Source organism: Dermacentor albipictus, chromosome 8 (assembly GCF_038994185.2).
Source record: "Dermacentor albipictus isolate Rhodes 1998 colony chromosome 8, USDA_Dalb.pri_finalv2, whole genome shotgun sequence".
NCBI classification, from domain to species: domain Eukaryota; kingdom Metazoa; phylum Arthropoda; class Arachnida; order Ixodida; family Ixodidae; genus Dermacentor; species Dermacentor albipictus.
The window spans coordinates 114,729,383-114,753,843 of record NC_091828.1 but is presented as its reverse complement, the minus strand read 5'-3'; the positions used below and the strand labels follow the sequence as shown (position 1 = coordinate 114,753,843).

The 24,461-nt window shown below is 45.2% G+C and overlaps 2 protein-coding genes across 4 annotated transcripts in view; both read left to right on the top strand.

Annotated features, from left to right (window-relative positions):
* Nucleotides 1-24,223, top strand: part of Tsen54 (tRNA splicing endonuclease subunit 54) — a 55,491-nt gene extending 31,268 nt beyond the window's left edge. The window contains exon 10 of the mRNA XM_065454179.1: nt 24,048-24,223. The gene's annotated coding sequence lies outside the window, so the exon portion shown is untranslated. The remainder of the gene's footprint in view (nt 1-24,047) is intronic.
* The window catches only part of LOC135920113 (eukaryotic elongation factor 2 kinase-like), a 36,055-nt gene extending 11,832 nt beyond the window's left edge, over nt 1-24,223 (top strand). For all 3 annotated transcript variants that reach the window (XM_065454180.1, XM_065454181.1, XM_065454182.2), the window contains 12 exons: nt 2,182-2,381; nt 3,508-3,545; nt 3,910-4,081; nt 6,585-6,734; nt 7,376-7,634; nt 8,855-9,033; nt 9,799-10,041; nt 11,424-11,635; nt 13,842-13,971; nt 18,592-18,716; nt 19,752-19,930; nt 20,398-24,223. In XM_065454180.1, coding sequence (XP_065310252.1) covers nt 2,182-2,381; nt 3,508-3,545; nt 3,910-4,081; nt 6,585-6,734; nt 7,376-7,634; nt 8,855-9,033; nt 9,799-10,041; nt 11,424-11,635; nt 13,842-13,971; nt 18,592-18,716; nt 19,752-19,930; nt 20,398-20,504 — 1,994 coding nt within the window. In that variant the 3' untranslated portion in view covers nt 20,505-24,223. The remainder of the gene's footprint in view (nt 1-2,181; nt 2,382-3,507; nt 3,546-3,909; nt 4,082-6,584; nt 6,735-7,375; nt 7,635-8,854; nt 9,034-9,798; nt 10,042-11,423; nt 11,636-13,841; nt 13,972-18,591; nt 18,717-19,751; nt 19,931-20,397) is intronic.
* Nucleotides 24,224-24,461: the final 238 nt, after the last annotated feature.

The following is a 24,461-nucleotide window of genomic DNA, read 5'->3' as shown; positions in this document are numbered from 1 at the left end:
CAGTGGTGAATGCATGGGTTTCAAACACATTTTCACTTTCATTGCTGTTCATATATTCAGTGATGAAGCAGCTGTCTTGTTTAGTCTCTTGCAGCCCTATTGTGACTTGTTAAAAAAGACCACTCTTTGTTGTGGCATTCCTTTTCTCTTTGCTGGTGATGGAAAAAGGGTGACATCTTAAGTAGCCGTTCCTCTCTTTCTTTCTTTTTTTCGTTTCTTTCTTCTTAATGTCATTCCTTTTTTAAATGCATACATGAGTTTTATGTAGCGTTCGGTGTGAAGTACTCCAGAATGCATATGAAAGTTCATATGAGCTCATATGAGATGCATATGAGCCTCGTTAAGTACTCTGTGCAGCATAGAGTTTTCTACAAAATTGCTTTGAGGTAACTGTGGCATTACAATCATTCAGCTACCATGGCAATGATGGTTAGTACATGGATTTGTTTCATTTTCATGCTTGTGGCTTATGGCATTCTTGCGACATTTATGTTATGCTTTATCTTTCTAAATTTTCTTTATAGTTCATAGGAGATCAGTCTCTGCACACATTTGTAGTCATTACATTTATATTGCAGTATCTTGTAGAAAATTATCGATTTCCAAAGTCATAAAGCCGTTTGAAGCCAGAAGGATGAAGTTAAGTCAACTCCATGTACTTCCTGTCACTCAATGCTGTATGCTCTGTAGTACTTGGAGTACTTTATGCAGTACTCTACAATTTTGCCGCAATGTGTTTAAACTGCCGAGTACTTTGTGAAGCTCATAGGCAATATAAATTTAAAGTGCTGCATGAAGCTTATACACAGGTCACAAAGGAATGCAATGCTCCGTAGTACTTCATGCAGTATTCTACATGAAAATCTATAGTAGTTCTCCACCATAATACTACAAAGTACTTTATAAAGCTTGTGTGCATTTCAGAGCCGCCGTGGTTGCTCAGTGGCTATGGTGTTGGGCTGCTGAGCACGAGGTCGCGGGGTCGAATCCCGGCCACGGCGGCCACATTTCGATGGAGGCGAAATGCGAAAACACCCGTGTACTTAGATTTAGGTGCACGTTAAAGAACCCCAGGTGGTCAAAATTTCCGGAGTCCTCCACTACGGCGTGCCTCATAATCAGAAAGTGGTTGTGGCATATAAAACCCCATAATTTAATTTTTTTTCGTGTGTGCATTTCAGGAAGGAATGTGGAAAGAAAAGATGTGGAGTGTTCCTTCCTTGATTCCCTGTTTTCTTAGCATGAAAGTGTTTTATGCCATTCTACACGAAAAATATCTTGTGTTTGTCACACAATCATCATCACACAAATCTGCGACATGGCAATAGCTTGCTGTTTTGTGCCTACCTAGTGGTTAGGAAAGTAGGCATAGAAATGTTTGCTTTGTTAAAGAAATTGGGCTCCTGACAGTGTGTAAAAAAAATTGCTGCAGTGAGGACATTTAGGTTATCTTTTCTTTTATCACCGAGTAATACCGTAGAAAACATGGCCGTTACCTAGGATACCTACAACGGCAGTAAAGATGGTAGGGCTTGGAAGTGTCTTGTGGTCTGACTCTGTTAGCGGTGATGGTGAGTGAGTGAGTGAATAAACTTTTATTCACTCTGTTGAGTGAATAAACTTTTATTCACTCTGTTAAACGTTTTTAGCAGTGATGGTGTCTGTGGCACTTCTTCGTACGTAATTCCTCGCAACCATCACCGCTCGGTGGCAACACCACAGCTCATGCCGTTTTCGTGTGTGTGCTCACCTTTGCACTTGTTCATAAGTGCTCGCAATGCCACCGGTGATGTGATGGAGTATTGCCACATACGCACTTACCGTCGTGTCGGTTATACCTATGGTGCCTGGTAGCATCCGAGGTGTTTACGCCGCACAGCAGCACAGGCCTCGTGTGCTTGCTATCGTTGCCGACACTTCTTGTAATAGAAGTTTCACTTTCATGTTGTCACCATTTACTCTAAAAGAGGGATCAGCCTCTTCACATTCAATTCATCGTTTTTCTGTTTCCGTCTTCACTCCTGTGCGACATCCTTTCCCACCATTTCTTAGGTACTTGCCGGCCTGCCTTCAAAGTTTTTGTGTGTGCTTTATACTTCGGTTGTAGTAATGATGAAAACAAAGGTGTGCTTCTACACATTGGTATGTGACGTACGCTACACCACGTGCGCAAATGCGCAGAGGTTCCGCGGCCCTTGAGCCCATCGCAGCTGGCAGCCCTGAAGTGGAAGCGTGCGGCCCGGCAAGTTCTGCACATGGAGGACCCCTGGGCCATGTTCCATCTGGAGCGGTTCAAGGCGGAGCGCGTGCGCCGCTATCGCTACAACGCCCTCAACAAGGCCTGGCTGGAGGATGAGGCTCTGGTCAAGATGGCCCCCGATGTGAGTGGACCACCTTGCACCCTGGTCATAGAAGAAGAATATTTAATGCTCTAGAGAAGTAAGCCTACGGGCTCGATATTTAGTCGTCATGCAACACCACGAAGTTACTGAAGTCAGGAGGAACAGAAGGGACCTTAAAGGGTCACTTCACAGAAGAGTAAGTTAAACAGTATTAGCAGTTTACGCTTCTGCCGTACTATGAACGCCACTCTCATTGTGACAGAAGGCTTCATAAGCCAGAAAAGACACAAAGACAGAAGACTAGTGGTAATGACCGCCTTGAAGTTTCCGCACGAGCTCGGTGGGACGTCAATGAAATTTGATGCCATCTGCTCGTGTTTACTTAACTGTTTATTGGTAAATAAAAACTACATTACATTTTAAGGCAGAGGTGCCGTACAGGCTTATGCAAAGAGCCATATGAAAAAGAATCATTTTAGTCAAGAGTCACAGTAAAAAAAGGGGTGTGGCAAACTTTAAAATATTTAATCCAACAAAGCTAGTGGTCACCGTGAATGCCACTCATGCAGCAATTTGCACCTTGAAGTTCTAGAATATAACGGAAGCTGGTCCGATAATGGAAGAGGCAGAAATATGGGGGAGGGGGGTTACAGATGCCAAAAAGTCGCAAGCTGCGTGCACTTGGATCTGTGAGGATCTGCAGTTTGGTCAGTCCTGTTCTAAAGTATCTAATGCCTTGACCTACCAAGTTTTGAAATTGTACTTTGTCAAAACAGCTTAAGTACCGTAAACTACTTTGAAATAAGTGATGCCACTCTGACGTTCCAAGGCTGTGGTTTTGGTGTATAGTTAATCAAATTGCCTTGCTTTGTCTTTTGGTAATCAATCTCTTTTTACTAAATTAATGAAAATAGTTTTGGAAGAATAATTTAGCTATGTAAACTGACGTAGTGGTTCTCTTTAGCGTCCCTTTAGCTTACGTTTAGTAGCAGAATGCACGCTTTTATGAGCTCTTGCATCATAAAAAAATGCTGATAATTACCAAAAGATAATTAAAGTAATTAATCACCAATTGTTAAAAGGGGAATACACATTTAGTCAGTGCCCAAGCCATGGTCCTGCGCTCACTGACCGTTGGTGTTTGGCATTTGCTGCGCACTTCCAGCCCTTTGGACGGGGAGCCATGCGAGAATGCTTCAGAATGTGAGTAGTTCATTTGGCTTTGTGGTGGCTGTGTAACCAGGTGCAGGCAGTGTGTTGACAGTACCGCTGTACAGTACAGTCATCAGTTGAAGGGAACGCCTCTCTGATAATAAGGCCAACCTGTTATTTTTCTTCACCTATATTGGAAAGAAGGGGCTCATATTAATGTAACGGACTAACATTTATGCATGAGAAGTTACCCTGTGGGTCTTTATTTCCTGTCTTGGCATTATTTATAGCAGAATGCAAACTGGTATGCTCTCTTTAACACCTGACCATACTATATTCATAGGCCTACTTATAAGTCTGCAGCGCTGTTTGTAAGAGCGGGGCAGCTCATGCATTTGCGATTCCACACAAACAGGAAGAAGTTGTCCAGCTTTGCGCCAGCCCAGAACTGGGCGCACGCATTCAACTACGTAGCCAAGCGTTACCTGGAACCCGTGGACCGTACCACCTACTTTGACGACGTCAGGCTGCAGATGGACGCCAAGCTCTGGGCCGAAGAGTTCAACCGCCACAATCCCCCCAAGAAGGTGGGAGACTTTAACACTGTCGTAGTCGTTCTGCGAGATGCAAGTTTTGACGGTCGTGAGCATGAATTTTAAAGTGTGGGCATGATTCACCACTTTGCGTGACAAGTTGACAGGATGATGCGACATCCACTCCAGTGGCCGGTCACTGTAGCAGAGTGCATTCGTCAGTGCTGCAGCACTTCTGGCACTTGTTGTACTGATTTGATACAGTCAGCAACTATGCAATGTGAAAATAGTGAGCCCACCAATGAGTTTGGTTGGTCGTGTTTTTTTCCATTAGTTGCTTTAAGTGGTACACGCCAAAGGTTGAATCTTGCAAATTGACTGGTCGAGAATGCAGCCCAAATTCAATGAGTCAGAGTGGCACACTCTTTACTTGGGTTTCGCTGCTCTGGTTTGAGCTAGGAATTGTCCCACTCAAATTAGCATGTGGAGCTAGCAATAATTTGCATGCCAGATGGCTCAGTAGAATCGGCATGTTGCTGCTCACATTAACAGCTTGTGTGGGCTGCAACTTCTCTTACAAAATACTTCGTAAAGAAGTAGCTTGTACTCAGCCATGTCTGGAGCACTGTCATATAATGAAGTCCATAGAGGCAGGTATATTTCCTTGTGCAAGTTCTAACATGGGAGAGCTTAAAGAGTCCGTGTATTATTGCAACACGCACCAAATGGTTACCAGTGATGCTACACACTGAGAAGCGATTATTAGCATATTTAACACCTGTTATGCAGAATTCCGTTGAAATGTGATGTGTAAACGCTCTGCAGCCAGTTCTGTGCAAGTGCTCTGTGCATTTTAGGAGTGTGAACTAAGCCACTGTTTCAAATGCAGGTGAGAATGGAAACGCACTGGAGTAATTTCAAAATGGTTTGCATTTGAATTCACACTGGTTTTATAATGGGTGTACACGTGAAAGCTTTAACCAATTTTTAAAGATAACCTGTCCCAGATAGCGGAATTGTAATCCTTGATGAGGGTATAGGGGCTTGTTGGGATGGCATATCTTATTTTGTTGTAGCGTGAGCTGGTCAAGGACAACAGAAAGGCGCATCTGACACACACAGCGCTAACTTTCAACAACAGATTTATTTCCGGTTCTCGTTGCTATATATACACCCTCGCAACGCCATACAGCACATGTAAAATTGCGGTAAAAATGAACAAAAAAAATAATAAAAGCTAGACACATATCAACATTCGGCGATGCATGCATCAGTACACCTTCCATTTCATTACCCTCAAAAGAGCTCAATTATCTATTCTTCACGCTGAACGTGTACATGTCTGTGAATATGTGAGTAAAAAAACTGCTTACGTGTGGTTCCCAGTAAATTTTTTGGTCATTTTTACCGAAATTTTACACGTGCTGTATGACATTGCGAGAGTGTATATATAGCGCCGAGAACGGGAAATAAATCTGTTGTTAAAAGTTAGCGCTGTGTGTGTCAGATGTGCCTTTCTGCTGTCCTTGTTCAGCTTGGGCTACAACAAAATAAGGTCTAATCCTTGAGCTGGATTGCTCAAACAGGCTTACATTATTTACACAGGGAATCGAATTGCGTAACCGAGTAGTTAATAAAAAATTCGCTAATTCAGTTTTTAACTGATTGCCTTGCAGCAAATGTTGAAATTTACAAATTCTAGCCAGAGAGTTCGCAAGGCTGATCCACTTGGAAAAAATTTTCAGGGTGACACTAGTTTCGCGTTATGAATACCTGAAATTTGTGAAGAAATATATTGGCGGTCCAGTTCCTTTCGTGCCTCAGTACATAAAACAGCATTTTGTTGAAAATGTAAGTGGAACAACAATGCTTTTTACCACAAGTTTGATGGTGGATATGTCGGAAACAGTGTCATCTGCAGAATTATTTTCAAATGAATTTGCCTTACTGGCTACAATTTATAAATTGCTGCGTTTGCTGCAAGGGAATTAACTAAGAATTTAATTTGTTAATTGTTGTTAATTAGTCAATTATGCATTTCAATTTCTCATGCAAGTAATGTGCGCTTCAAGTAGACCAGCTCAAGGACTAGAATTTGCTGTCTGCTACAGGCTATTTTTTTTTAATTCCTTCGTCTTTGCAGAAACACCTTGTATACATGGCCTAACGAACCCCGTGCGGTACCACAGATAGAGGGAAGTGGTGGGTGAGCTAATATTCTGCGGCCAGATAGTGCTTCCCTAATCTGAACCATGGTTGTGGCTAAAGAAACTTTGCTGAAAAACACTGATGTCCGGGAGCAAGTACGCAAAGTTTGGCACAGGATTCCAGGAAGCCACAGAAGATGGTCAGATAGGGAGCTACAAAAGATAGTCGGGGAGCTACAGAAAATGAACATGTACATTTGCATAAATAAATAAAAGTACTTTGCATTGTCCAAACACGCATTCAGAAGTTTACTGTTTTGCAGATGAGCAGGCAAGCTCAAGTTCCGACACTTGCATAGCATAACAAATTAATTAATCCGAACTTCTGCTGCTTCTGCTGTGTTGTGCAGGTGGACATATTCCAGGTGTCGATCATTGAGTTTGTGGAGCGGCCAGGCAGTCCGCTGTATCACATGGAGCACTTCATTGAAGGAAGTTACATCAAGTACAACTCCAACTCCGGCTTTATCAGCTCCCAGGCCACGCGGCTCACTCCACAGGTGATCGGGGGGCTTTCCGTTCTTGCTGGCACTCTCTGTGCAAGCTCTCTGAGGATGCTCCAAGTCTGTACCTTGAGAAGGCTGCAGTACTTTATATTAATGTTCAATGAAATGTAATGCTTTGGGAGCAAATAGGTGCTACTTGAAATTGGCAGGCCTTTCTCTTTCTTTTTTTTTTTCCCCTCAGATGTACTCATTGATTGTTTTTGTTTCATCACTGCACAGACCAAATGAATAATTGTAATCGAAGTTTTTGATTTGAAATGCTACGCATGCATGCCACCCCACAAATGTTGCTGCCATTTTAAAGTTGCCCATAAATCCTTAATATTGTGGGCCAGTATAATGCAAGAACTTGTTATACTCGATTCTATTTTTTTTTTCTTTACTCGTTGTCCACTGCCCACAATCAGCTGATCCTGGTGATGGCGTAAGTGGAGTGCCGCTCAGACCACCACTAAAGCGTGAAAGGGATTAGAACAGAACCATTACGTTATCCTGGCCCTAGATTTAAAGATGAACGTTATCAAATATATATATTCATCTGTTTGGCTGTGTTTCTTTGTGCAACGTTTTGTGTGTGGGCATGTGCTACTTGTCCCTCGGTTACTGTACTCACATACATTCTTCACCTGCTGCAGGCATTCAGCCACTTCACATTCGAACGTTCGGGTCACGAGCTACTCGTGGTGGACATCCAGGGAGTGGGAGACCTCTACACCGATCCGCAGATCCACACTGCACATGGCTCCGAGTACGGCGATGGCAACCTCGGTGTGCGTGGGATGGCGCTGTTCTTCAGATCGCACGTCTGCAACTGCGTCTGTTCGGGCCTTGGCCTCACCCCATTTGACCTTGCGCCCAGCGAAAAATTGGTCGGCACACCAGCATCTGTTCTTGGTAAGTGCTTTTGGTGGTTAAGCTTGTAACAAATTGCGTGTTACCACCAGCATTTTGCTGTGCAACTCTCTACAGTGCATTTTGGTTTTGTTTGCAGCGTCTGACAATGTTCCAAGTGTCAAGTAATTCCTTAGTCTTCTTCGTGAAAGGCATGGAACCCTTTTCCACTGTACTTCACTATACTGCAGCATTAGGTTTTGCCTCACAATATTTCTTAGTGAGCAAGTGCTAGTTTATATATGCTGTGTAGTGGCATTCTTGAATGCAATTGATTTCTTGCACAAACTGTAAAACCAAAGCGTTAACTGTGTGCAACAACTGTTTAAGCTTCAGTATTCAGCCCTTTACACACTGCTGTTATTGACTGAATACCTAGTAGCTTTAACAAATTTGCTTGGTACGTCACAGCAGCAGTGGCTGCCGTGTCATTAGAACTTAATCTCCGTTATCTGCTATCCTTGTCTTTCACTGTGGACTTACTAAAACAGCACCCTGAAGAGCTTGATTAAAAATCCTGGTGTGTTTGTGGGTTTGCAATGTATGTTGCATCATGGAAAGATGCTGGAGTACAGCCAGTGGCGTAGCTAGGTCGTCTGGCACCCGGGGCCCATAGGTCTTATTCGGAAGTAAAAAGGCCTTCTAAACTCGATGAGCATACAGGTTCGCAGTAGTGGGCAAATAATTTTTTGTGTTGAGTGCGTTGGACACATACAACTTAATTTGTTGAAGTTACCGAGTCTGCATGTCCACCTGCTTCATGTGTGTCTCATGTTGCTGCTTGAACAGCCTTCAGTACTTCCTTAGCTACTATAAAGAGGCATGGCACAGCTAACTGCTGTTATCATTTCGAAGCACTGATTTGGGTTTATCATAGTTTGTGAGCAGCACAGAGCAGTCCACTGTTAAAAGGGAATGTTCTAATCTGTGGCTCTTACTTTGGCACTCAAAAGTTGAAGTATGTGCTTGCCGAAACTATTTCAGTGCAATGCGCAGGTGTGTAGAAGGGTGCCAGTGCCACCAACTCCAACTCGTCTGCGGCAAAGCCATGTGGTAGTTGCGAGAGGGAAATATGCCCACGTGCTCTACACTCGTGTGTTCCCTTTAACAATGGACCACATCGTACAGAGGCAAAGGGGCTAGTTGCGTGCGTGTTCATATACTGCGCACATATTTTGTGACACTGGGCAATCTCACAAGCATGATTGCTTTATCAATTGCAGCCCAAGCGGCCAAGACGCGGCTGCGCGGACATGAAGAGCTGTGCGTGGGCATGTCCCAGTACGAGCGGCACCATCTGGCAGAGGCCCTTGGTCTCCCGAGGCAGCGAATGCGCACCTACAGCAGCCCCTGCGATTCGTTGCACGATGTGGGCCGCCGAGAGAACGACGACATCCCGATGGTCAGTGTGCACGTCGTGCGAAGTTGTGACTGGGAATAGGCGCTCCAGCCTGTATTTGTGCATTCACACTCACGTCCTACTCCTGGTACAATTTATTCTCACCGCGTATCCCTCCCTGCTGAGTAGAGGGCTAGGCTAGAAGACCTTTACCACAGGGCTTTCCTGAAATTTTCTCCCTGTTCGAGGTTGACCGCACATAACTGAAACTATTTAGACCTGTGTAGGTTACAGTGTCCAAAATGTGTAACGTATATGTGGACATAAACAGGAGCGGTATTCTCGGTCGATCACTCGTGTTAGCTATCGCTTCTGCAATGTGACTCTACAGGCAGTGCTTCTGCTATACTTCTGCACTGTTATACTTCTGCAATGTGGCATCTACGGGCAGTGGCATTTCTGGCATTCCAACACAGCGAGCTTGGCAGAACGCGAGGCATGCCGTCGCCCGTAGATGCCGATGCATCAAGTGCCGACTTGCACGAAATTTTGCGAAAGTGATAGTATTCCCGAAAGTGATCGACTGAGAATACGGTCCAAGTAAGGAGCAATGCAGTAATGCATGCATGTTCAGGTTACATATGTTCAGGTTGAATCTATCTGAACATATGTTCAGATAGATTCAGATTAATGCAGACATGTCATTTTATTTTGAACCTCTTTTCCTTTTCTTTTTCTCCATCGGTAAATGTGTACAGAGTTCAGTTCATGCGCAGACGTGGTTTCACGGTGCGACGATGGTTTATAAGGCAAATGTCGCTGTTTCAGCTGCAGCAGCAGGACAGTGGCTTTCGCAGCCTTAGCAGTGGCAGTGAGGACACCATGGAAGACTACTCGCACGACCTGGAGCTAGGCAGCGACTCCGAGGACACCGAGACTCTGCAGAACCAGATAACCAACGGGCACCAGTATGCCAACGGCCAGCACACGAACGGTGACCGGGCGAGCGCCGTGCCGGCCCGCCTCAGGCGGCGCCAGCGCTACGACTCCGAGAGTAGCACCATCGGAGACGTGAGTTGGGCTTCTCCGAGTGCCGTAATTTTCCTGTGGCCTTCCCCATGCCACAGGACAGAACGGTGGGCGAGTTTTGGGCGGTTTCATAGCTTTTTTTCGATAGCATGACAACACGAGGACAAAGAAGTAATGAACTAGCAATACAGTGCATGCCTTATGAGTTCACTATAACATTGTCCTTGTGTTGCACTGTCGAAACCAGCTGTGAATTCTCAGTCAGTTCAAAGCTATAAGAAGGTATGAAAAAACATGGTTTAACACATGGTTTATCGAATACAAATTAAGGAGTTCTGAAGTGATTTATACTTGCAGCTAACAAAAGGGACTTCTGTTAATTTGACCCTAATGGGACTGATGAGATACGCAAGATGAAAAAGAAGAAAAAAAAGTCACCACAAAACGCTGATTCATTCGGCCGTATTTGCCCTATTCTAACATGCCCCTGAATAAAACCTGCACCCACGTTGTACAAGCATAAAGTCAAAAACTAATGCAAAGATAATGTTAAAGCTCCTAAACAAAGCAGAAATCTAATGCTGACGCGATTTTTTAGCAAGAAAAGGGGGCAAGGGTCTAATGTGTGTTGTATATCGGTGGCCTTTTTCCCTATGTCAGCTGGTCCGCCCGGGTTTTTAAAGCCAGCTTAGCCGAAATATGTGGCAAAGCTTATAAAGGCTGCAAACATGGTTTGTAATAGAATATTCTTGGGGAAGAAAGGTGCGTGTTAGAATCCGGTAGATGCAGTAATCAGACATATTGCGCTACCGTTAACGCTTGAAAATTGTCCTAGGGCAGGCTAAAAACAGGCGCTTTTTGACAGGAGATTACACGTGTTCAACACATTCCCTGCCTTCTTAAGTTCTGCCTAGACACATGTTGCCAGTAAAGGGGTGGCTATTGTCACCATAGGGGTCAGGCACCTGCATGCCGACTGGTTAAGTTCAAGTTATCTGGCGAAGGTCAATTTTAGGATTGGAATAATGTAAGTTTGGACCCATAGAAATGCATGGGTACTAGCCTGGACCCTCGGTCGAGATCAAATTAACTGAAAAATGAAATTACCAGATGTCTGCTGAATGCAAGTTCGGGAAGTGGTTCCCTGAACACGTGATGGAACTGTGCAAAGGTTTTTCTGTGTTCTGACGGAGAGCTACATTGTCAATATTTGCACACTTGTAATGCTCTAACGCCCCATCTCTCTTCCAAGAGTTGCGCGGAAGCCACCCCCCTCTGTCTACTTCATTTTCTCACCAATGTGCCTGACCATGACCTCGCAATGACTCTCGCAATGAGTTAAGACAGAAGCTGAGCTTGCGAGGAGGCACTGACTGCATTCTGCAGGCCCCTCACACATCTCTCCAAACGTGCACAACACGCAGGAGCACGAGCGCGCCGAGTTCCAACGGCTGGTGGCGCAGCGCGCGCGTCCGTCGTCGGTGCTGGACGAGGTGCAGCTGCGGCAGCTGGTGCGGCAGCAGCAGGGGCGGCCCCTGGACGAATCACAGCGCTCGGTGCTCGGGCAGATCCACCTGGAGATGGCCAAGTGCCACGAGAACGGCCGCTTCGGGGACACCACCCACCCGGAGGGCAAGTGAGTTGCAGCACCCGCTGGTGCGGAGCATCGGGTTAGAGCAGACGGCCACTAGCAGACGGCTGGACGCACAATCAACATGGTCCATCACCCTTACCTGCCAGAGTTGTTTGATCAGGCCATTTTCTAAACTCCATACATGCTTGCATACTCTTCAGCAGAGTTTCCTACAAAAATTACTAGCAGGAATTCTGGCAGTAGTGTGTACAGGAGCTGCCAGGTTGGCAACAATGGGTAGTGTAAGTGGATTTGCCTGAACTTCATCCTTCTGGCTTCAAATGGCTTTGTGGCGTAACTTGATCATTTTGGACAAAATATTGCGTTACAAGTGCAACAGTTTGCAACCGTGGTGCATGCGTGGAAAAACTTATTGCCTTCACATGTTTAGAAAAAATATGTCTGAAGCAACTAGCATGAAGACTAGACAAATTCATGTATTAGGTATGGTAGCTGAACAGTCACAGCACCACAGTATCCCTCTAACTTATGTAGAAAACTCGATGGTGCAGAGATTCCTGTAAGCTGTGCTTTGCCGAGTAAATTTGACTGAACCATGTGCCTTCCTTTGTTTTGTATCTGTGTGCACATTCTTCATTACTTCTGCAGAGCTCATTAGTTTATTTGCAATATTAGTGTAGTGGGATGACAAGCTACTTGTGGCAGCAAGTATACTGCTGACTAACTCGCAAAAGAGATCGCATAGATGCACCAGCCAGTTACAGCAGAACCCCATTGTTACGTTTCTAAGGGAACCACAGAAAAGGAACACATGATTCGGGAAAACCTAATCTCCAATAACAATTTTGTGGGGCAGTTACAGAAACGGGACTGATGTTTCAGAGCGTCAGTGCCAGGAAAACGTAAAACAGGAACGTGTTAACAAGGTATTACTGTACTTTAAGTGATGAACTTTTTTCAACGTGGGCCTCTCAAGGGAACTGCCATAGTTGCACGAATTTGCATAGTTGAACGGGACCCTTCTTTCCGAAAAAACAAAAATGGGTCCGAAAATTGCCTGGGCATTGCAATCTGATACAAAACCGCATTTGCGGTGTTGGCAACAGCCTATCGTTAGAGCCATCAGATGCAGCGTAAGCACCATCACGACATGGTAGCAGAGCATGTTCTTTGAAGATTGTTGTCAGTTCACATTTTATGCTCGACTACAATCACTTAAAAAAATATAACTTTGCAAGATTTCGCGCGACTCAGCGCCGGATACATCGGCATATATAGCAACCGCCATTCTTGGTGCTGTGCCAGCACCAAGAATGGCAGTACCACTATATGTGCAGAGTACTAGGAATGCTTTTGGCCATATAGCTTAGCAAGACTGACTCAGAATCATGTAAAAGCTCACGAACGCGATATTAGTGGCTCTAAATGTGATTGTTCGAGCATACTGCCTTGTGTGCTTAGTGCCTGTAGCCAACGTAGCGCAATTGGCAACGACGACACACCACTTTCATTGTGAAAAATCATTTTAAAAGACGTTTCCCTTCTGTCAAGGTAAATTCTGCATGTTTCAGTTTTTATAATCTCAAACTGGAGGACATGCTATAGTTTTCCGTGTAAGTTGGGCACATGTTACATTCAGGTGGCCTTTTATTTTCTTGTTGCCTTAAAAAATTGGGTCCATGTTAGATTCAAGGGTACGTTATAATCACGTAAATACGGTATGTTTTGGAGAATGCAGGAACAAAAGACAGGTGTTTTGCAGTTTGATGGCCGGAGCTTGCACTGAATTCTTAGTGCATAACACCCTTTCATTAATTCAGCACCCATTAATCAACCACATTCAAAATTCCCAAAAGCTGCCTGCAGGTAACCGCAGCTACAGTGTTAGAACAGGAAACAATGTGTAAATGCTGATGATATGTAGAAACGTGGTGGCCACCAACTGACAAGGACAGCAGCAGTCTTTTCCTCGTGAGGAGCCTCAAAACCTGTGGCGTGCTGTGATTGGAATTGGCGCTGCACTTTGCCTAGCGAAAGGGTTCTTCACATACGCTAGTTTTTCCAACACTAGTGAGCTTAGAATGCTTGATGTAAGGATCTTCCTTCAAACCTGAGGCATGCACAGCAATAGGGGCGCACAGTTGTTGCTTTTTGAAGCATGTATTTCTCACAAGTTTAGTTTTGGCATAACTGTTATAGTGGTGCACAACTCTCGGAAACCTGTGGTGTGCTCGCGTCCCCATTGCAGGTACGACCAGGATGCGGCTGTTTTTCATTTGGAGCAGGCGGCTCGTTGCGGTGCATTGGAGGCTTTGCTAGTACTGTCCAAGGTTTACCTGGGGCTGCCCCACGACCTCCTCGAGGACTGGACACTGCCGGTAAGAGCGATGAGGTTGAGCAGACTGCGTAAGATAGAAGAGCAAAAATACTCACGACAGAGGTAGTGACAAAAGCAACCTGTGTCAGCTTCCCTTGTGAGCTTCCCGTACCACAGCTTTGAGTAGGAGATTACCACAAGGTGGATCTCCAGAAATAAGGCGTGCTATCACGTGATGTCAGTGGTCTAAGAGAAGCACCATTTTCTTAACTGCAATGGCTACTCTGTGTTTAACCTCGCGAAAGAGATTGCCACAATGCATACCATGCATTGTGGTATGCAATGCATACCATGCATACCACGCCTCGTCTACAGCAGGAAAGAATCCATTGCTTAGTGCGGTGGCCGATTAAGTACACAACATTTCAAAGTGATCTGATAACCTGCGAGAGTGACATCATATTTTTTGGTTCTTCATTGGTCGTTTCTGTCGCCACTCTCTACTGGAGGCAATCTCCACCACTGGCATGACCGGCGCCGCCGTTGGCGTGACCTTGTATGAGGGATCACGTGGACACAGCAACCGCTTTGAAAGCACCGAAGCAAGCTGAAACCGAAAGTTTAAAGTCCCACCTGCGCTGCAGTTCTGATTAAGTGTGGAGATTTTCTCGATTCAGGCGTGTGCTTGACAACACTGGAAAGCACTATAACAGGGAGTTGCTGCCTTTTAAGGCATCCAACATGTTGGGCTCCTGCTCGGTGCCTCGGTGCTGGACGTACACAACTGAATCTGGTGTCAGCCTTCGCACCTACCTGCAGGACAAGAAGCTGCGTGAAGCTTGGATCACGAAAAATTAGAATTGTCAAGCAGCCATCAGCCACAACTTAGTTGTGCAGCAAGCACTTCCGCGAGGAAGATTTCTGACACGGGGTCGGCGCTGTGATGTTCGGTGAGTAGCAGAAAGCGCGCACTGAAATGCTCGCCCGCACGCGCTGCCTGGTTAAGGGGGGACACGGGTCTTTAGACCCAAAATATCATAAAAAATCGAATTTTGGAAAATAGCATTTCTCTAATCTACATCTATTATTCTCCCTATCTGCCAAGTTTCCAATCTCGTAAGGTCATATTTCAGCCATACGAACAATTTAAAAACAGATAGGGCACCTGATTTTTCGCGTGTGTCGACGCGAAAACGACACACATTCAATGACGCCGCGCTCGCGTACTAGTGCCTTGAGGGCGGCCATCTTGGTCTCGTTTGAAAGAACGCGGTTTCGGCTTCAAATATCGCGCGCTGCCGCTTCGTTAGGCTTGCTGGTTCAATACAAAAACCGGCGGCAAAAATAGGTGAAACGCGCGTTCTCATTCGCTGTCGCATGCACGTGACGAGATAACGCCACGTGATTGGCTGGGCGCACTCCCGAGCTGTCTGCTAGCCGCAGCAGAGGCGCAGGCGAGACGCCATGTTCGATACGATCGTTGTGTGAGTACGCGCGACGATGCCTCCTCCGCTCCGAAAGTTTGACTCCAAGCACAAGTATGGAAAGAAAAGGAAGAAGTCCATGCTCAACAACTTCAAAAAACGCCCCACCGCGTCGCAAGTGGTTGAGGACGAGCCACCAACGGCGTCAAGCGACGGAACTGATGGAGCCGACCGAGTGCTAGGCCTAGGTGGTGCGACAACGAGTAGCTGCGACGAAAACGCCAGCCGCGTCCGTCGTGACACCGTTATGCTGACGCCTTCAGACTTGGAGGTAATCGACATGAGATCCGACGAGAAACTACAAGAGCTCGCATCAACCGCAGCAGTGAGCCGTAAGTCGGAGATCTTGTCCGCTGGCGATGTCGCGGCCGGCCCGATTGACGACACAGTTTTCACCGTGGTGTGCCTGGAATCGGTGAACGCACTTCTGGAGCATATTAACTGTAATACATGCGGCGGTAGCGCGAAAATCAGCCGGAAGGAGCGCGAATATGGCCTTGCAGTAAGTCTGGTGCTCATATGCTCGAAATGCGGCGACAAAGCGTCAGCGTGGAGCTCGCCGCGTGTGAATGGGACTCAGAAAGTGAATCCGTTTACCGTCAACATTCTGGCTGCGCGCGCGATGCAAAGCACCGGCAATCGGCAAACTGCGTTCAATGATATTTTCGCAACAATGAATATATCGCACCGCGGGCTGCATACGAAAACGTGGCAGGGGTACGTCAAAACGAAGTTGACGCCCGCCGCGACCCGGGCAGCTGAGACGCTTACAACAGAATGCGCGAAGTCGGTCCGGCAGCTTTACAGCCAATTAAACTTCGGCAACCCGGGCAACGTTGCTGTATCGTACGACGGGTCTTGGATGACTCGCGGGCACAGTTCGCACATCGGTGTCGGCGCCGTCATTGAACTTTTCACGGCAAAACACAGAACAACAATGAAAGCCTGCACTCGCTAATATGGGCGCTCGCACCGAAGGAGCAGCACGCATCACTCTTCAGCGTTGAGGCTGCAGTGGCGGAAGCAGTCATGAAGTTCAATGCTGGCTGCAGGAGAACCTCGGCAAGCATTTTGCAAGAACTCTCGATGAATCCTGGCGAAAAGTGTATGCAGCGCATGGCGGAAAAAGATCGGCGCCGATCAGCCGCATCTGAACACAAGCATGCATCGGCAGAAAATGTGCAGTGCTTCTTCAAAAAGCGCCACAGAGACACAAATGCCCAAACTGACTATGCCCCAGGAGCCTACTAATGTTTTGGGAATGTGTATGTGCACACATTTGTGACCCTTCACAATTAAATGTGACATTTATTTGTTTTCTTGATTTTCTCGAAATACTAATTTTACCCACCCAGCAAGACATTTACTGTGATATATCAGTAGCTATCATAGCTATAGTATTAATTTTTTTTGCATCATGAAGCTAGATGTTTGGAGCACCAAACATAGGAAGCAGTTTTTCAAGTTTCTTTGTTTAAAGTTTTTAAAATTTGTCTTTTGTCTGACTAATGCAAGGCCATGTTCAGAACAATGGAGTTCAGTGCACTATAAAGTAGGAAATACTGATCCAATCATAAAAGTTCCTATGTTGTGAAGCTTGTGCTTTCTTCTATTGGACCATATGTCATTTGTCTATTTTTGTGCAGCGGTTATTTGTCTATTGTAGTAAGAAAAAAGGCATTGTAAAATACATTGTTTCCTTAATTATGTAATGAAATAATGAACCTACAAAAAAATAACTGCATTTTTAGAATCAGGAGAAGGAACTAAATAAGCATGCCAATTTTTATCAAGTTTGGTTCATAAATAAATAATGATAACTTTTAATCGCCATGTCCCCCCTTAATATCATGAAGCTTTCATCTATGAACTTGTTGATGTTAGGTACTGGCAAGTTTACTGGAATGGAAAGGTAAAGGTAAAAAGCCCATTAAAAAAAGGCCTGGCATATGCTCATACTTGTGTAGCGCCAAACAATGAATAATATCCTGAATTAAGAAAAAGAAGCAGCGGGTAATTGCTCACTGAGAAGTCCGATAAATATACAGTGCAACACAACTTGAGAAATAATGATATTGAAACGTCCAAGACTTCAGAAGAAAAGAAAAAAAAAAACAATGATTGAAGTGTTGCAACAGCACATCACAAATCGCTGTAGGTGTCGAAGCCCCTAGTTACAACGAAATTATTTTCTGATAGTGTCCATGCAACAATGATTGCTTGTGTACAGTCAAATGGCTCATATGTTGCAGCTTAAAGCTCGCGTCATGGTGCAAAAACACGCTCGCAGCAAAAGTGAAACATTGTACGCAGACATGCATGCAGACGCACAGTCAATCAGCACGAACCAGTGCTATCGCTGCACTGAGGCTTCATTCTGTTATGCTCCATTTGGTTATACAAACAGCCTGCTATGAAAACATATTTCTCCTAGTTTTCTCTCAGCGATTGCCGACCTTTCGCACAAGAAACTGGTTCGGGGGAGTCCATCGTGGCGACTGCACGCATTGGGCATTCACTGTACGCATTCAGTAAAGAGGTCTTTCTGTTTGGCCAAGATTATTATTTCGACTGTAAAAAAAACTTCCTTCGTTTCTAGAGTACTTGCAGAAATGGCCAGCAGGGCTCCCATGTGGCTCTTCAATTGAGCGCCAACAGCCAAACCTATGAGGAGCACGACGCGTTATCCCTCACACTACGCAAGCAAGGTGCTTCCTCCGACAGATGGTGACTCCAAAAGTCCTCTCCCCCAATACCCGACATGAGGCATTGGCCTCGCCATTGGCCTAATCTATCGTTGCATCACTGCTGCATCTCTCTGATGCAGCACTGTAAGCGAGGTGGGTCCCATGAGGCCTTTGGTCGCTATGACACCGGATGAAAGGTAAACAGATAACGGGCACTCTCACCAAACCTCACAGAGTGTGTACAGGTACATGTGTGTGCCTGTGTTTGGGATGTCTGCTTTTTTCTTGTCTTTTTCTCCCAGCTCATTTGATCGGTTTACAGTGCTGTGATGTGCAGTTTAGAGTTGGAAGACGCCCTCGAAAACGCCTTTGTTTCACATGCTCCTGTAGTCCACTGCAGGCCTTTTATATATGTTGTTTGAGTTCGATGGCTTGCTTGCAGTGCTATCAACAAGTCCTCTTTGCTCCAGGCCAGGTTAGCAAAGTTTTAAGCCTTGCTGTGGTTCGCAGGAATCTGAGGAGAACACATCAAAGGGAGTGGAGTACCTGGAACAGGCAGCAAGGGCTGGAGACCGGAGTTCCATGATCGCCCTGGCCAAGGCGCTGGACACGGGTGAAGGCCTCGGCACTCAAAGGTAAGGCAGCCTGCCTTCCCATCCTCTTCAGAACACTATACTGCCTCTCCTGGCATCGAATTTCTCTTTTACAAACTCCGCTCTTGAGGTTGTCTGGCATGTAGTAGCCATTAACCACAATAGGTGTGATGGGGTTCCACATTGATTGCTAGAACTTGCATGGGGAACTTTTAGGAACTTCTAAGGACAGTTAATTTAGGTTCACTGAAGTGAATCGCCCCACTGAAACTGATGTTTGGTTGGTGCACTTTCCTCCGCTCTTTTTGGGCAGTTTAACACTAATGCCGAAACACAGTTCCACATCAAGGGAGATTACATTATTTCGCCTTTATTTCTGGCCACGGAGTGTACATATGTGAAAAACATTGAAACGTTATCTGATTTAAGGCTTAATTGTATAGTAATTCATTAATTTGCAATTGGTCTTCTTGACTATTCGCAACTAGGAAATCACTCTAGCATATCACAAATGCTACTGTAGGCCATGCATTTAAGTTTCCCAAGCTCAAATAGGAATTTTCAGGTATCAACCTTGGTGCAGCGTATACGTTGCATTGGGCATTACAGGGTTCATTTCAGTTACGGTTTTCTTAGCAACTAGGTCAGCTGTTGGCACAGAACAAATGCCGAGATGCTTTGAGAAGGCATATTTGGTTGTAATGCCGTTTTATAAAGCCATGTATGGCCCACTCATGTTGGGTACATTTATCAGGTGAAAAAAATCCAATGCATCTAAAACATATCTTCAGCTTGATTGGAAAATTGTGTGATGCACATTGTGTAGGCGTTTGTGCATAAAAATACAACCCAAGGGCCTTTAAGCCATATCTCGGCTGTAGTCAGCGGTGGAACGTTAATTGCGTGTTGCTTTTGCAAGTGGACCACTCTCAACAATTTTTCCTGCTTGTTGGTCCACTATATCCTGATGATCCGCTACCTCCCAGGTTTCCAACTAGCGTTCTTAGTTCAAAAACATGCGCCAGGTGCGTGAAAATGCTGTCAAGAAAGAAAACATGGTCGCCAATTGTTGTGCAGGCAGCGCAACTGGCAGGATGCTGTGCTGTGGTACAACATGGCTGTCACCACGACTGACAATGACGAGGGTGGCGAGTACGACGGCTGCATGGACGACCCACCGTACCTGTTGCTGGCGAGGCAGGCCGAGCTTTACCTACAGGGAGGCTACAGCCTGGAGAGGGACCCAGCAACGGCTGGTCAGTGCTGTTTTGACTGACGGGTGCCCATGGAACCTTCAGCTAGCAGCAGTTCCTTCAGAACTATTTCATTTTGTGGTTTTGGGTTTTGAGATTATCAGGACTGCACAAGGAGCGATGGAATGAGAAGTGGTAGGCATTAACATAAAGGAGACGGGAAGACAGCAGTGTGGGTTAGAGACTGCAAATGGGGGTAGCCAATGTTCTGTTTGACATTACGGGGAAGGAATGGAGTTGAGCTGGACATGTAACGCACATTTTCGATAACCAGTGCTTGTTAATGGTAATGTGTTGCCTATGCAGCAAAGTAGCACACTTTTTTTCCGCTATAGTTCTCTTCTTTTCAAATAGTTAGCAAATGTTTTTTTTTTTTTTTTTTCCCCCCCAAGTTTGAGTAACTTGCACGGTCGAACCGACTTTTGACTAAACAAAGTGCCACCGCACATTTGCTCCCTTCTTTCGTGCAGGGGAACTGTACCAAGAAGCGGCGGCGGCTGCCACAGCTGCCATGAAAGGGCGCCTTGCCAACAAGTACTTCCAGCTGGCCGAAGAAGCCCAGCAGGAGGCGTGCTAAGAAGCTAGTCTCTCGTGACCAAACTAGTAGCACTCTGGCACGTCTCGTACGACCTGTCACACTGCGCGTCTCATTCAAAATTTTCACCCGGTGCGCCCTGTGCCACCGGTTTCAAATTCTCAGTCACACTTTGTTGTTTCTGTTGTTACCTCCCTTCTTTTTTTGTTCATTTGCTAAATGTGCACCGGTGACAGTGCTGTAGTCCTCTGTTCCAACGTGTTGATTCTGAAGAATGTGGCACGATGATCCCTCGTTGCTTCTTCTGTTGTTGCTTTTTTTTTCCCTTGGTACCGGTGGTATGTTCTTCCTTTCTGAAAGTTCAAAGATGTCACCTCATTTCAAGTAGATATGATTTAGTCTTGCAAGGAAAGCCAGAGCGTGTGTGGTTTACCGGTGAAGGAGCCGTATTAGCAGGAACCGGCATTTTCCTGCCTATCCCTGCTCTGTTGCATGTCTCCATTTCTTTCGCAAGCGCACAATTCTTGTAGACAAGGGAAACGGTGCAGTTATTTCCACTTCATCGCTAAACTCTTGTTGCTTTTGTTCGCTACGGGTTCTTCCGCTGTTCTGTGTAGAAGGGCTCTCCCAAGGAAAATGTTTGGCCCTGTGTTTGGTTTGTTAAGAGTTGTTTATGGGTAAGGGGGACGGGCTGAACGAATGTGCGACAAGCCCGTTACCTTTTCTTTTTTTTTGCATGTAAAACTGCTAACATACACTGCAAGCCATTTGCCTCAGTCAAGCACAGCATCTGGCTGCCCTGTGATCAGTTGAGAGCTAGCAAGGTCTAGCCCCAACCGCTAATTCTGCATGCAAGCTGTTTCGTTTCACTTTGATATATGAGGGTCGTTAACACGTCTGAATCTTGCTGTGAACTTCAAATGTTTGTTTGTTTGTTTGAAGGTGACCTGAAAGCCATTTTGTTTGTTTGTGTGTTTGTGTGTGTGTGCCAAGCAAAAAGAAATGCAAATTTAAGATCTCTTCCTGGTGCTGTGTCGTAGGCTGAGGGCAACATGCAGCCTAATATGGTTGGACGAGTTTGGGTGTGGTAGTTATAATAGAGAGGGTGGTGTGCTTGCTAACTATTAACCAGCTAGTGTTGTCGAATCATTTATAGCGTAGGGGTTTTTTTTGTTTGTTTGTTTGTTTGAGGAAGACGTAGTCTGCACATTCTAGATGGATAACATTAGTAGACTCGCTCTGAACGAAATGTTAAGGCGACCTAGTAGCCAAGCTATCGTCCCAACGAGGAGCGCATCGAATAGCTACATGAACTGATCAAAGGTCTCCAAGCTGTTCAGCCGTTTCAGAGAGTCAAGCTTAAAGCAGATTTTCCAGTAGTCATGATGGCTGCTATGTGATACAGATCCAATAGTCATCACTGCATTTTGTTAGTTTAGGTTGTGCACTTGTGCGTCGTCTTGTCGGTGCTAGTTCTTAAAACAATGTTTGGTACCGATGGCACCCTCGTTCACTGGCCACGCTTGAACATTGCCTTTGTTTTCAGAGCACTGGTGTCTGAAGGAACATTTAGCCTGTGTGGCTCTGTAATGTTTGTGGCACTGCATTGAATCACTTTGCAAAAAAAAAGGCTTCATTGACTACTTCAGGTTCATTTTGTAAAACACCATTGTGCTGCGCCTTTCATAGTCGCATTTCGTCTTGAGAACGTGGGATTCCAGGCACATTTGCTTGATCTAGAACGCAACTGTACAACTCTCCAGCCGTTCTTTTTCAGTGGTTCCATTTACAGCACTATGCACTTATCAGTTAACGTTAAAGGTTTTCACGTTAGCAAAGCCAAAGATGGCGGCATTGCAATTCCATAAGACTATCTGCACATGCGCAAGCAAGAGCTTGGAGATTACAAGCAATGCGAGAAATTTGTTTCTTCCCAGTCAAAGCATGCATGCTGAATGACTGCAAGTTGAAACAAATTCATTGACTGATGCCTAAAAAGGAACAAGGCCCCTGCATTCTTGCAATTCCTTTTGCACATCAGTTATAATGAATGCACGCTGAAATCGACAGGTACGGCCCAAGCGCACTTGTTTGACAAATGAAATGCTGTGACATAATTACATGTTGCATGGCTATCGATTTAGGAGAAAATGTTTTCTCGCAAGAGTACGTTCTCTAACATATACATTGAAATCTCTGTAAACGGAAATCACTTAAACGGAACACCATCCTCACGATTGGTTGGTTTTGCATTTGTACTATTGTATGCAACTTTGTCTCTCAGTAAATGGAACTCCTGTTAAGCCGAACCAATCTTCCTGATCCCTTGAGGTTCCCATTTTAAGAGATTCCACTGTGATTGTGCTATGGTAGCATTGGCTAATGCGAGAGCTGTGCGGTGTCGAAAAGTGCTGGTGCTGTATTTTGCAGCAGTTCTTTGTCATCTACCCAGATGATGCCGTGCCTCCATTTTGGAGTCAACCAATCAGTGTTTTTACTAAGAATTCTTGCAAAATACACACCCTGGACATTAGCATTAGCAGTCTGTGCCATAGACTGTCGGAGCGTACAGGTCGTACAGTTCTGAATGACATGGTGAACTAGTTTGTTATTCCTTGCACGAATCACGGCAGTGTAAATTGCTACAACTGTTTAAGATGAACCAACCCAGCATTCGTGATGCTCAAACATGAACAGCAAACTATAGACAACAACAAGCTGTTTTTTGGTTTTACTGCTTTTTCCTTTCAAATGGACACCGGTATTGCTGCAATACATCACTGCATTACTGCTACCACAAAGGCAGTTTTTGGTGGAATGCATAAGAGAAATGTGGTTGTAGCCAGCTGAATCGTCGAGCGTGCACTTGAATTGTGTTCATATTTCACAATTCCGAGTCTGCCAGGGAAAAGAAAATGTACTGCTGCACGCCGCATGATTGTGTAAGTGGTCATGCAGAGTCTGTAGAAGTGTCGCAATACACAGTAAGCTTCCGGTTGGATTCGTGCCTCAATTGTGTAACAGGAGGCCATTCTTCCACGGATCAAGGTGACCCGAAATGACCTCCGGAAAAATGCAAACTTTCTCCGAATTGACCAGGGGATTGACTGCAGAGCAGCAATGACAGAAGTCCGTTCCATATTCAGCGGCTCCATTTCACGATTCGTTCACTGCAATGTTAAGGAAATTAAACCTTTAAAGCTTTCAGCACCACATCTGCCTTGTGTGATCAATTGTTCGGGATTCTGCGTCGAAACTACAAGCATCATCGTGTTTGTAAGCAAGGCGAGATCGGTCTAAAAAGCAAAAAAACTTGCCTTTTTGTATACCAGTGCATGTACGTGCCATCGGTAATTAGAGGTGCTTAGTGTGTGTTTAATGTACACTTTATTTTTTTTTTGCAAGCTGTTTGCGATGTGTACCTCGACGTTTCCAAACATTCGCACTATATGCTGTTAAGCCACCTCATAGATTCTAGTTTGTTAGAGGACGAGTCTGAACATTTTCGTGATCGGCTGTATTTTTGTCTGCACCTCTTGTACGGGTTCAGGCCCAGGTTGCATCTGCCTTTCCTGTGCTTTACAGGCAAGCCGGCTGGGCGTGAAGTTGGCACCGCACTGTCCTTGGAGAGTTGCTCAGCCAAGAAGTGCTTGCCGTTTTGTTGAGATTGTTGCACTGTTGTTAAGCCTTTCCCATTTCGTGCACATATTGTTCTCCATGTGTGTGACACATCTTCCAGAATAAAGTATGGTACCGTCATACTGATCTGTTGTGATATTTACACCTGATGTGCACTCCCAGTTCCCAACAAAATAATCCTTTACAGTATTGTAGCAGTCCAACATGGTGACCAGGTCATAGAACTAAAGAAAGAAAAAGAAAGACTGAATCCTATTTACACAAGCTCTCCTCATTTTAACACGAAAGCATTAAGGAGCCTGTGTCGCAGAAAATTTTGCGTCCAGCGTTGGACGTCGCCTCACCAAAAGAATTTCGGTC